This window comes from Stegastes partitus, unplaced genomic scaffold (genome assembly GCF_000690725.1).
Source record: "Stegastes partitus isolate 25-593 unplaced genomic scaffold, Stegastes_partitus-1.0.2 Scaffold66, whole genome shotgun sequence".
Lineage (NCBI taxonomy): Eukaryota > Metazoa > Chordata > Actinopteri > Pomacentridae > Stegastes > Stegastes partitus.
Genome location: NW_007577797.1, coordinates 73,408 through 87,491, shown reverse-complemented (window position 1 = coordinate 87,491; position 14,084 = coordinate 73,408). Strand labels below are relative to the sequence as shown.

The 14,084-nt window shown below is 39.6% G+C and overlaps 1 protein-coding gene across 1 annotated transcript; it reads right to left on the bottom strand.

Annotated features, from left to right (window-relative positions):
- Positions 1–369: 369 nt before the first annotated feature.
- LOC103353259 (interleukin-31 receptor subunit alpha) lies at positions 370–8,508 on the bottom strand. The gene is made up of 16 exons (XM_008276138.1): positions 8,333–8,508; positions 8,131–8,184; positions 7,794–7,850; positions 7,579–7,696; positions 7,337–7,488; positions 7,069–7,214; positions 5,060–5,201; positions 4,797–4,885; positions 4,487–4,688; positions 4,192–4,377; positions 3,320–3,451; positions 3,049–3,210; positions 1,672–1,815; positions 1,496–1,577; positions 1,335–1,416; positions 370–1,157 (listed from the first exon to the last, which is right to left on the bottom strand). Exons 1-16 carry the CDS (start codon positions 8,412–8,414, stop codon positions 699–701), a joined length of 2,289 nt encoding a protein of 762 aa, XP_008274360.1. The 5' UTR covers positions 8,415–8,508; the 3' UTR covers positions 370–698.
- Between the last annotated feature and the right edge of the window lie 5,576 nt (positions 8,509–14,084).

The window sequence follows — 14,084 nt, the reverse complement described above, 5'->3', positions numbered from 1 at the left end:
AATCAGGTCCCAGGACACGAAGCAATAAAAATAATAATAATAATATTGTTAATAATAATAATAATAATATTAAGTTTCGTGACTATTTCACGAGCTGCCTTGAGACTGGGTTGGCTTTTCCCTCAATTAACGTTACCTGTCTCGCTCACCGTTGTCTGCCTCTCAGGTGAAAAGCTCACTACTGCCCCTAGAGGCCTGGGGCACTTCCGTTGTGTGAGTGGATATGCAGCGTTTTCTTTTTGCAGCGCGTTTCTGTTTATGCAATGCATTCATGTACATGCAGCTCGTTTGTGTATATGCACGTCATTTGGCCACCGTACATAATGATATGTTAGCTCCTCTACAGAAGAGACCTGATGTTCTCTGTAATTAGGTAGAAAAATATGTGCATTTATTGGTATTTGCCATCTGCCAAAATCTCTTGGTTAGAAATAACAATCTCACCAGATATCCAAATCCAGTATCTAAAATTCAACATCATGCATGCCAAGTTTTCAGATGAATTTTTCACATTTACATGAACTAAACACAGTTTTGTTATTGCTATTCATGGTATAAGCCTAAATCAACCTTGTTGACCTGCAACAGCCAAACAGCAGCACTGCTCATCATCGTGAGTAACCGACAATGGTTCTGTGAAGTCTTTCATGTAGTGATCATGGCTCTTCACGCTCTGCAGTCCAACTTTTATCACAAAATCATGGATGACTGCTCACTGGCCAAGTTTGGACAAGTCTGGTACTGAACTGTCTTAGATAGTCCATCCCTGACTTTGACACAGTCATGTCCTCCGGTTGGCTTTCCACAGCTTCAGTTGCGGCTGTATTCACCGGTAAACCCTGCGGCATCCCCTGCTGAAACATCTCCATGGTGGTATATCCACTTGAGAAGACCAAAGGAGCGTTTTGGATGTTTGTCTGTTGTGTTTCTAACAATGTGTCTGTGGTATCTTCAGGTGAGATCTCTCCCGCTGCGCTGTCTGTGTCCATTTGGAACCAGTCACAAATCATTTCTGGTGAATCTTCCTCGTCTTCTGCAGCACAGAGTAACGCTGATGGCAACGTGCTGGCAGGAATCACAGCTTCTTTCTCAACGATCTGAAGACTGTTTGTGTCCCATTCTTCCACCTGTAGAGTGTTAATGGCCTCAAGGAGCTCCTGAGGGAAAAATAGCACAGTATACTCATTCTACATTATACAGCGTGGCTTCTCGTGTGTGCTGTCACAACTTTACCTGCAGCTAGAAGTTTGCAGAAGACAAATTCTCTTTATAGTCCTGCTGGCAGCTTGAGGTTTCCACAACAGTAGGTACTGAAAGCACAAACCGGCACTTACCAGTTCACAGGGTCCGTCTATTTTCTGCATTGCATTGCTGTTTCCAGGGTTTGGGATGCTTGGCCACAGGACGGCTTTTGCTCTAAACAGAGTGGATATAAACCATATATAGATATCTACACATGATGTCCGCAATCAATTTGAGTTGGTGGCTGCCGTACCTTTTTATTAACGGCGTTCCAAATATTAGCACGATTGCCATCACTGCAAAGACTGCGATCATGCTGCTGACGTTGAAATTTGCTGTGAAAGAAAATCCAGAAAAAGAATTTAATGTCAATTAGAAGTATCAGAAAATCCATCTGGTGACAGTTTTAAAGTTGTTGAACGACTTTACCGTCATCATCTGTTTTGAAGATTCTTGCTGGGCTTCGTAGTCCTGCTCCTGCAGAGGTGAAGCCTGCTATCTGGACTTTGTATGCTGTGCCACTTTTCAGATCTGACAGTTCATAGCTGTTAAACTCAGGATCCACTGTAACATCTGCACACAAAGAGAGAAAGTTCTCAGCAAAACTAAACATACTTCTTCGTAGAGCTGCATGATTATGGTCACAATGATAATCACAAGTATTTTGACCAATATTGAGATCACGATTGTTTATTAGTCATCCAGAGCGCTGCTTTCACTTTTATGTGCAATCAGTGACGCACTGTATTACATTGCTGTCCTGGATACTGCAGGTTGTGATGTTTTAAATGCTAGTTGTGTTACTTGTCTCATGCTCTCTTTGCATATGATCTGTTCCTGCTGAACGTCATTTGTTTTTGCACTGCTGCTGAATATCACTCTTCTACTCTGGATGCAAGCCGAGACATCCAGAAAAGTTTTGCACAGATGCTGCAGGTTCAGTTTTCATTAGCAGAGAGTTTTAAGGATCACTATCATGCCTATTAACTGTGGGAAGTTAAAATCATAGGGCTGCAAGGATCTTTTGGGATCTTTCTGCGTGGAGTTTGCATGTTTTCCTCATGCAGCGTGGGTTCTCTTCAGGTTCTCCGGCTTCCTCCCACAAGGTCCAAAAACATGTTGAGGTTAATTGGTGATTCTAAATTGTCCGTAGGTGTGAATGTGAGTGTGCTTGGTTGTCTGTCTCTAAGTGTAGCCCTGTGATATACTGGTGACCTGTCCAGGATGTCTCCTGCCTTCGCCTTAAGTTAGCTGGGATAGACTCCAGCCCCCCGTGACCCTAATGAGGATTAAGCGGTGTATATAGATAATGGATGGATGGAAGTTAAAATCATCATAAAGATTCATATGTGGTGAATTGAGCAGCTCGACCACTTTGACAAATCTGCTTTAAAGTTGCACTAAAGTGACAAATGCAACATCATTTGTTGGTCGATCAGTTGGTCCAGACAGAAACACAACAACAAACACTGGACTGATTGTTATTAAATGAGGCTCAACTTAGATGGTGAACGTGGTTACCTTTAATGTTTGTACCATAACTGCTAATCAAGCAGCACGCTAGCATGAAGACTGTGTGATCAGTCATATTAAGAGGAATAACATTACACTGTTGAGCAGACAAACTAACAAGTTTTTAGATGTTTATGACAACAACATTTCACAGCTGTGTTACTGTGTCAGATTCTAACACCTCATTGGAAATTTTCAGTGTGAAGACTGCAGACTGTGTTGTTCATGAACTTCTGGAGACCGAGAGAAAACAAAGCAGCTGTTTACCTCCAGTTATTAGTGTGTGATACTTACTGTTCTCAGTGCTCGTCCCCCGCTGGTGGTACTCGGTGTAGTGGATTATGTAACCCAGCAGGAATCCTCTGATGTACTCCTCTGGGATGGACGACCACTGCAACACCATTGACTTCAGCGTCTTGTTGTAGCTGCTGATGTTGGAGGGAGCCCTGGCAGGAGCTGTGGGAAAATCAAGACAGAGTTCTTTATGATACCAAGAAGTCCAACTGTTGTGTTAGTGGATGGTAGGATATGTGTGTTGTAAATGTTGGAGAAGAGAGAGACTTACGTCCTTCCATGAAATAAAACTGTGTGCTCCCGTAGGTGCTCTCACTGTTGTTGATGTGCTTCATGTTGCAGGTGTCCTTGTTCGGTCGCGTGTGCAGAGTGATGCTGTATCTCTTGTAAGGCTTCAGGGGTTCTGGGAGATTGAAATAACCAAGATGGATGATTATTAATCGCGACATTATCTTTGCATGCTAACGCAACTCTCCAACAGCAAATACGTTTTGCAGGAAACATAACGCCATCTGAATTACAGTTTTTATCACTGGTATGCAAACTCCCGAGTGGAACGTTTGTCTGCCCCGTCTGGCAGTGAGAGTAATTACACAAAAACAGATCTATGAAGTCCCCACCTCTTTATCCAACCACCCTTATGCCGCCTGCTGCAGCTCGAGCATACCAGCTCACCTATGACTGCTCAAACACTGTAAAGCTACTGTAGGCTACACAGTGCCGAGTTGGAGTAATTCAGCCATAAATGTTTGCACCAGAATTCGATTTTGCTGAAGAATAATGATACAGAAAGCTCCACCCAGCTAGTTGGCTAGTCATCGGTACACTGCAGCTTTAAGGTGAAAATGTTCGGCCATGGTGTTAACTGCTTATTTCAGTCATGATATACCTTCTAGCACCATACATACCATAAAACACCATATGGACATGTTAACGGGGTAATAATACAACTTGATTTTCTCAGGAGGGGCTCTTTAATCTTTCCCTACCTTTAACTAAAGTGCTCTTATTGGCTAAACTTAACCACAACCTGGATGTCACTACAGGCTCCAGGATGAAAATTTTACTGAAATCTTACTTCGGAACACAATTTTGTCAGTCCTTCAAAAGATCCTTGGCGAAACAGTGTGACTAGTGACGTACCTGGTAAAGGAAACAAGGTCCTGCTGTTTTGTGCATCCTGATAAAAAGACATGTACACTGTCTTTTCCCCCTCTTCCCTCCACTCCACAGAGTAGCACACAAAGGTTCTGATGAGATCATCTTTCCAATAGACAGTGAAGGACGTGTTGTGGTGGACTGTCACGTTCAGCTTCTCCTCTCTCATACCTGCAGACGTAAACTTTGTTCAGATCTCATAACTCTGGGCTGGAGACAGTGTCAGGTCTGCACTGCGATAATAAATATTGGATGAAATGAGAAACCGGTGGGTACGGACCGTCTTCACGCTGTGGTATTATCTGGCTTACAGCTGGAGAGATGCTGGCATTGTTGGCAGCGCTGATGTCGAGCTGATAAGCCGAATAGGAGAGAATCAGTGTGATCTCAGGCTGAGAGGTTTTCATCTGCTGACGTGGAGCCTCTCCTGACGCCTTCTCGATGGTCACATAGTAGTCGTCACTCTGCTCTTTGGCTGGAAACTACCAAACAGGGTTATTTTAGTGTCATAAATTCATCAATTATGGCTACCCAGGATATCTATCCCCCACTATACTTCCTGTTTAGGGACACTTAAAAGGAAGATTTACCCTCCAGGTTATAGAAACCCGCCGGCGGCCTTCTTTCTCTGTGATGTCAGTAACTTCAAGGTTGACAATAACAGGACGCGTTGTCAGTTCTGAAAGGAGACATTTATGTTTTTCACTTTTCAGCTTCTGATTTGATGTTTTTCTGTTCTTGTAGCCTTTCAGTGAAGCACATTTCTACTATTAACCGAATACATAGAAGCTTTATTTATGCCTTCATTATTACTATTTTTAGCTCAAACCAAACCACACGAGAGCATGCTGACCTGATGGGACGCTGTAGGCTTCACTCCATGGGCACTGTGAGCACTTTTTATTTCTGTTGCACTGAATCTGGACGATGTAGACCAGTGAGGAGTTTAGATCGTCCACGCTACAGCTGCTTTCATTTTTGGATGTCGCATTTGTCTGTGAACGGAACAGAAATTGAAGCAAGATTAATGTTTTATTTATATGATCTTTGTTTAATCAGCTGATCCATCTGCAGCTGAGAGCAGAGACATACACAAAGCCACAGATGACAGCATCTAAAAACATCCCAGCCTGATAGGGGCCCTCCACTTTCACACATAAAGGTCAGTTCATGATGACTAATATTCAGTAGCGATCAACCGTTTTGGGTTTGTTGATGCTGACAGTTAGAGAACAGGATGTCCGATGATGTATAATGCCAACATCATATTGTAAATACAACAATTTATTGATAATAATAGTAACATCTACAAATTTTCTGAACTTAAATAAGCAGTTATATTGTCTGTTGGCTTAAATAAATCTACACTCTGTCTGCGGTGCACTTACTTGAATTAAAAACTGCAGCAACTAATGAATGAATGAATTAAAAATCAAGCATTGTACTGATGTGGTGAACCTGCTGACATCTGGTGTTGCAGTGTCCTGTGCTGCTGTATATGGAATCATCTGATAACACGTTTCTGTGCAGCAGCTAATTTCGATTCGTGACGTATGCTTTGTTTTGCAAAGTTCCCCGCTGATTTTAGACTTCATGTATCGTCAATGTGCTATTTCAGGTCTGCAGACATTTTTTTTGTTTACCAGCCTCATGAGGTGGTGATCAGTCGATGCTGATTACCTGAAACTGGCATTTAATCAGCCTGATGTATCGGCCTGTTACTGTTATTCAAACTGTAAAGGTTGAGAAAGAAGTGTTTTGAGTTGATGGAGATTAGAAGTTGACAGAAGGCCTGTGGGTTGTTGATGAACTCATTTTACAGACAAAGGAAGGACCAACTACAGATGCTACTATTTCGCTGTAAATTTGTACTGTCCAGTATTTACTTGTTAGCATCATGGGTTTACACTGTAAAAAGTGATTATCTATTTATTTTTACTGTTTTTAGTCAAAGATTTTGAACAATTTACTACTACTCTATAGATTTTCCTGTTTTGTTAAATTACAAATAACATCAAGTAAAATCACAAAAAACAAAAACCTTAATTTCCGTGTTAACTGTGTGTTTGTTTTGGCAAATGATAATTTATTATTTTATACCATTTGATTATAAAATTACACCTTTTTTAAACCGTATTTAAAACAGCAAAATAGGTTATTTTGCAGATATTTAATGTTATTTGAAAGAAAAAAAAAACATGAATATTAGGGACTGAAAAATAGCAAATATTTTTTAAACCGATACTTTGCAGATGTTCTCTGTTTTTGCTTAAAGACAGATGGTATGTAGTAAAATCAAAGTGAAATAGTACAAAAGTAAGTAAAAGTATAAATTAAATGTAAATAAGTAAATAAAACAGAGCAAAAGTGTACAGAATTTCCACCTTAAAAAACTATATTTTTCCAGATAATTATTTGTTCTTTCATGACATGTGACCGTAAAATTATTCTGTTTTGCTGTATTTAAATCAACTAATAATATAATTATTTTCCAGATACTTGCTGTTATTTGGACAATTTTTTTGCAGTTTTTGACCATTGCAGTATTTCCCTATTGCTGCTAGATCTTTTCCTTTTCTTTCCCAGAGTAGCGATGGCAGTGTTGGCCTGTTGCTGCACCACTTCAGTCCACACTGAAATATCCCAGCAACTGTTGAATAGACTAACCTTTCATGCAACACTTTGGTTTAAGGCTAATTACCTGCATTACCTTGTTTTTTTTGTTTTTTTTAATTGAGTCTTTGATTTTACTTGGTTGCTGGTTTTTTTGTTTTTTTTAACCCCATGAAGACTAATGGAAAAAGAAAACATTAGCTGGACTGAAAACCATGCATGCTGATGAAACAGGCATCTAACACTGACCTTGTTCCATGATGGGCTGCTCACCGCTTTATACCTCACAGAGTAATTCTTGACGGCTTCTGCGTCCTCCGGTTTCCAGCCCACGTTCACATCTAGTCTTCCAGAGTGACGGCTGAAGGACACACGACTTGGAGGACCACATCGCACTGAAATAGTTTTTATGTTGTTGTTTTTTTTAAATCCAATGTTCATATTAATTAGAAATTTTTAATGACAAAAAAACAAATAAAATAAAAATGTGCTCATAGAAATATTTCTGTGGACTTACACAAGTGCTCTGGTGAACCTCTGAACACTGCTTTTGTGCAGTTTCCTGACCTGTTTTCAAAAACCTCCGCGGTCAGGTTTTGATCTTTATATATTGTGATGGCTTTAGACAATTCAGTCATGTTGCGGCAAATTCTGCAGTAATTTTTGCTCCTGGGAGGAGACAAATTACACGGTTATCATAAAATCACCATTTTTCTTAGTTTTGTAAAGCAAGAAAAAGAAAAACATCAACTCTCTTACTGTTGCTGGATGATGAGTGTGTATGTCTTTTTGGACATGTGCTTGCCAGGTTTCCAAACACAGTTTATATTACCAAGTGAATTATGTTTACTGAAACAGTCTAAGTCATGGACTCCATCTGTAAGAGAGGAATAACACCAGAACGTCTCACTGCCTCTAATCTGATTTTAAACCTGATGATTCAACTCAGTATGACTCAAACGTGCATTTATTACCCGAGTGATTGCCACAATGCTGATATTGGGCAGAGATGTTCTTTGGCTTGCACCTCACTGGAACATGATACGAAAAGGACGACGTGTGAAAGTAGATCAATAAGCTCAGATTGCATATTTCATTTTCACAAGAATTCTCTCACTATGGAAAAAACCCAACTCCAACTCTGCTACTTTTTGTCTTATTTGTGTCCTTTTTTTTAAACACAAAAATAAGCTTTTTTCATCTGAGGAAACTTTTTATTAGACGCAATATGAAGAAAACATTGATATTTGAGTTGCAATATGTTGATGAACAAGCAAAAAAATGTTGTGACAAAATGTGACGTGAGCCTACCTGGACGTACTTGAGCATGCAGGGAGAGTGGAGTGAAATAAGAAAGCATAAAACCTGGAGTGGGGATAACAGAATGAGAGATTGAATTATTTCCTAAAAGAAAGAAAACTGTACAAAAACAATGGTGACGACCGACTTGGAATTTTCTCCTTAAACAGTTAATTGTGAATATTTGTCAAGTAGAAACAGAAAAGCCACTTACCAAAGAGCAGAAAATGTGAAAGGCTCACATGAGCAAACCTTTTTGTGCCTAAGAAGTCAGTGTGAACTCCGCAGCCAACCATGTCGCCTGAGGCTGACTGCGTGACTGAAACCAAAAAAAAAGAAGGTTTGAGGACAATCTCACACCCACAACCTGCTGCTGTTCACTGCCATCACACACACACACAGTGGCGGCTCTCCTGAGAGTCAAAGAGAAGGAAATATTTTGGGGAGTTTTGCAGTCAGCGTGGAGGGGCGGGCTCACATTTTGACACAGTTCATAGGACTCACACACATCAAGAAGAAAACGGTATGTCCCCTGGAGTTTGCAGAAATAGCCGCCTTGCTTGAACTTCTTCTTTCCACAAATAGAGTTGATCAACACGAGAGGTCGAACTGCACGAACTCACTCTGAAACGCAAGAGTGGCCCAGCAATGAATTAAATTTGAATATTTAGTCTTTTGTCTGTGCCAGTAATGAAGACAGGCTCTCTAAGGTTCATTGTGACTCAAAATAGGAACACAACTGACTTTGCATGTTGTGACTTCAGGAGCTCTTGGCGCTCATTTTGCTTTCAAAGAACTGAATGCGATTTTCAGTGAAAAAAAAAAACTCAGATTACGCATCTGCAACTCACTATGTTTGTCATTCTAACTAAAAGGACAGTTAGTCTGAGTGTTTCATTTTTGAGATGAGACCTGCTGCCATCAGTTTTAAGGAACTATAGCAGGAAAATGTAAATGTGAGTTAAAGAGCTGCACATAATGCAACACATACACAGTCAGTAGGCTTTTAAACAGCCAAACTTTTGTGCTTTTCTCTTTATATTTTTACTTTTTTAAAATCGTAAATGAAAAAAATTCAAATTAAAAAGAATACGTTGGCCTCTTTAATAGACAATTCCAAGATTTTACGGCATCTTTTATTGATTTTAACGGTCACTGCTTTATATTTTTGAATACTTTTCATTATTTTTGTTCCATTTGTTTGTCTAAATGTCAATTCCAGCAATTTTTAGCATTGCTGTGTTTTTTTTGTTTATTTATGTGATGTCATGTATTCGCCTTCTATCGCTGTTTGACTTTGTGTTTCTCCATCTTTTGCATGTGCTTGTAAAATGAGGATTGTCCCTGAAATCGAATGAAAATGACACATTGAGGATGAAGGTTACCAGAAAGTCCAACGACTTCTTCGCCCTCCCATGGAAATATCTGCTGTTGTAAAAGTTTAAAGTTCGTCGGTCTGCACAGTAAAGCTTAAACGTCTAAAAGAAGTAAGAAGGACACATTTTTATGTGGCGGGGGATTTTATTCAAGTCATATGTTAAATGACAAGAGATGAACAACGTAGATTAGTGTGTAAAAATGATGCCGCATCTGATCAGTGCCACGCACCACGTGAGACGTCTGCTGACTCAAACATTCCCTCTGCTTGCTGACATTCTGAAAGCTCACCTAAGTGTTTACAGTGAGAAAGCAACTCATGAAAAGAGCCTCAATTAGTCAGTTTTCCTGTGGAGATGTTTCCTCTCCACATGGTTTCGTCTCAAACTGGTAGCACTTATTTGAAACACGTTTTATTGAAAGATTCAGGAAACCCAATTTGAGGAAATCTGAAGCCCTTCACTGCTCATAGATGTTATTGTTGTTTCCCACAAGGTCTGTTTTCACATTGATCTGAGGAAGGTAGAACGCCTGTCTGTCCTCACCTTAAACCTCAGTTTAACCTGTAACATCACAACTGGTTTGGACGGTAGCTGATGTTGTTCGGCTTGTAACACGAACAAGGCAGATGTGTACATTCTCATATACATACACCCGGACTCTTTAGGGAAGTAGGAGGCATCTTTTCTCCAGCTGTTAAAGGTTTAAAACAAACAATATTTGCATATTCAAAGATTTGTTATTTTAGTAGGACTAGAGGAATTTTTAAGACTCTTGATGCTTCATCTCTAATCCAAGAGGCTTCCTCAGCTCTAACTGACTGATGGGGAGTCCCAGATATTTATTCTCAACCCAAATCACGTTTCTAGTGGCCTGTTAGGGACTCACATGCCTCGAGGTGTGAATGGGTGGTCAACCTGTCAGGGTCTAAACTGTCAATCTCAAGATGGCTGTTGTAGTTTAACACAAATGCCTTCTTGAGTCTTTTCTCAAAGCATCTGTCTTCTCTCTGCAGATTGTGAACATTGCTGTCACTAAATGTGGTCTTGTGTCCTTCAGATGCAGGTGAGCTGCTGAGTCGTGTTGAGCGATTCACTGGAGCAGTTGTTCAGTCTGTTCAGTCATGATCTAAAACATATCTACAGGGCTGCCTCAGTAGAAAACTTTAATAACTTATAAATAAAGTCTAGCTATTAAAACCTATTACACTTTTTTTCTACTTAGTTCTTCTATTGCAAACATTGTCAATACGTTTGGAACTCAATCCAAGTTCCTTGTTTTAAAAGAGTGTCACATAACTGAATGTTGTTTAACGTGCTGCTCCTCGTTTAACGAGGCAAACTTATTTTTTCATGCTTAAGCAAAAAATATTTTCATGCTCAAAGATTATTGAATGAAAGTGAAGGAGCAGATGATTTTCTACAAATTCTAAAGTTGCTGTAAAATGGTTATTCCTGTCAAAGTGTGTCTAATTGTAAATATAATAAAAACTTGGTGTTAGTTCCTCTATTGCAAACCTTTTCAGTAAATTTTGAACTGAATTCAAGTTCCTTATTTTACATAACTGTGTCACATAACTGAAATTTTCTTCAATATTGGTTAAAGGGGTATTTTTAATGTCATCGTGAATGAGTATTTTTCCATTTGATGCATAATTGAATTTCCCTTCTGGGATAAATAAAGTATTTTTCATTTCATTTCATTCATTTCATAAGGAGGAAGGTGAGAAATGGCTGCTGCTTCAGGAGCGAAATATGTACGAGTGCCTTCTTGTGTTTTCATCTGAATGCTTTAGAAAGCAGAAATGCAGAAAAAGACAAAACTGATGTACTTTTTGCTGCATGTTCCTCCTTCAGAGCTGAACTGTAATCGTGCAGGAAGTGCACACTTCACACTTCACTGACTTAATTTAGTGCGTAGAGAGAACGTCAGCAGTGTGATCCTAATCTGAGTGTTAAGGTGTTGCAGAGCAAAGTCTGAAACATGGTTGTTGTTGTGTGCAGGGTTCAGCCCTGCAGGGTGTCTGTCTGTGTTTTTAACCGAAGCTGCGCTGAAGTCAAAACTGATTGCATGAAGTTTCTGAATCAAATGATTAAAACTAGAAAAGGACATTGAAAGATCTCCTTCACAGGAAATTTATTTCTGCTTAACATGTCAATGTCTGCCTACTCATGTGTTTTTTTGTATGTAAATTTCCCCACCTTGACTCTTATCTCCTCTAAGATCAGCGATGTGCTGTAACTTACTTGTGGGCTACAGAAGCTGAAACACCGTGTGGGTTCACAGCGTTTGCTTTGATCACAATCCTTTAGTGTTTTTCTGTTCTGACTTTGAGCATCCTACCAGTCAGTATGGGATTTAGTTGTCACTTCTCCAGTAAACTTGTTGGTATTTGTTTTCATGCAAGGCCGATGAAATGTTATGTTTTGGAATGCATCTGTACAATGTTTATGAATAACTTTGTAGTTTCCACAAGCACAAAAACAATATAGACGTCTGTTGAGGGGTTTTCCATAAGCTGGTTTATTCCTGATGGTTTAATCTGCATAAAAATGACACTGTTTGCTTTTTGATTATATATATATGCACTGGATAGGAGATGAATCTTTCACAGACTGTGCATTGTTTGAATGCAGAAAGTGTCCTTACATCTGTGCAAATCATTTAAAAGTTCCACTTTTGCCCACTAGACAAGCACTACTCATTTTGTAATGGCTGCACACTAAACATAGCTCTAACATAGACCAGTTTGTAGTTTGTGTTTTGCATTTTCAGTATCACCCTATCTATTATCTGTATCTATTTCAAGCTTTTATGAAGTGAACTCCCATGAGTTTCCTCTCAGAAGAAACCAGGGGTTAATAATAGTAACCACTTGGAGTCTGTTGTGTGACTTTCTGGCCTCGTGTTTCAAGGGATTCATCAACTTCATAATGTCAGCAGCTGTGGACATTTTTCATGTTGTGTTTTCACTAGCGGTTGCTCATGAAGTCAGCTGCTATTCCTGCTCGTTTCATCAGCATCAGCAAACAGGTCCCTCCTGTGGTGACGCTGTGTCAACTGACTGGTAAGAAACGTTATTGGAGAGAGGACAGTGACACACGAGCAGCAGTACATTTACACTGTGCCTCTGTTTATTTCAAGGAAGATTTTCATGAACTGGTCTTGACACAACAGCAGCAGTCATACCTGGAGCAGCAGTTCACATCGCCTGTCTTCCTTGAAAAGTGTGATTGAAACTCAAGATAATCACAACAAAAGTTTGCTGATGACAATAGCGGTGTGAGAATCTGTGTAGTGGCGTGATCCTCTTATTCCTGGAAGCCGCTTTCCAATCACGGAATAAGTTCTTAAAAGCTAATCTAAACTAAAAAATGGCATCCCTCACTTTATCTCCAACAAACGAACTAACTGGGACAAACTAACTGGAGCCACAAATGACACCAAATCTTAATACAGAAAGCTTCACCCTGCTAGATGACATGATGTGTTTCTTATGTTTGTTATCTGTGACACCCTGGAAGTCTGGGTTCTTATTTTGAGACCGTCATCGATGCACTGCAGTTGGTGGAAATGCTCAGCCGTGTCGTCGACTGCTTAATTCGCTCACGATACGTCCTCCTTAATGCAGAAGAAGGACATATGACACATTAAAGATGAGGCTGGCTCTATTTGTTTGGCATCATTTGGCAAAAATTTAAGAAAATCAAGCCGGAGACTGGAAACATTTTTAAAAATTAGTAATTTTTTTTTGCCTCTTCCAGAATTCTGCTTAGTGCAGCTTAATAAAGGGGGAAAAAAGTTTAATTTTTATTTATTTATATCAGATATAGTCTTTAAAACAAAGCGAATAATTTAACTAAAGCATGCATCGTTTGTAAAACTGAAAAAATAATGAGGTCATATAAAAGTTTGCAAGTAGATATTTCAGTGATGTTACGTGATTAGTATCTCTGTGTAACTGTACATCGACACTTTGAGCTAAATCCTCACGTCAGAGAGTTTAACCTACATAGCCTTTACCATTTACACCTCATACGAGCATGCTGACTTTTTAGTGGCCCCAAACAGAAAAGATAAGGATAATTATGTTAGTCTTGCAGGTACTTGGAAGCATCAACAAGGAAACACAAATAGATGTTGTGGTGATGATGGATGAGTGCAGTATTTTTTGTACTCAAAGTTAGTAAAGGCAGAGGTGACCTGTGGTTGTCACGCTGATGAGATTATATTTGCATCATCCAGTTTTAGCCTCTCAAAGTCAGCTTACAGCAACGCATTAGTGCAGAAAATACCAAGTGGGACGGCATACGTTTCTGTACTTTACCTTTTAAATGAACGCCACTTCGCCATCTTCTAAACGTCAAGCTGATTTATTTCAAACAGGTGCCAGAGAAAGAAAGAAAGAAAGAAAGTCTGATTCACTGGAGGAATTTCACTGCCAGACTTTACTCATCAGTCATTCAGTTGATCCAGTCAACTGCAAACTAATTATCTCCATTGACGAGGCTTCTGACCGAGGAAGAAACCTGCCGAGCTGTACCAGACCACAATAAGGGATGTGAAACCTTTTCATGTACTGATGTTCA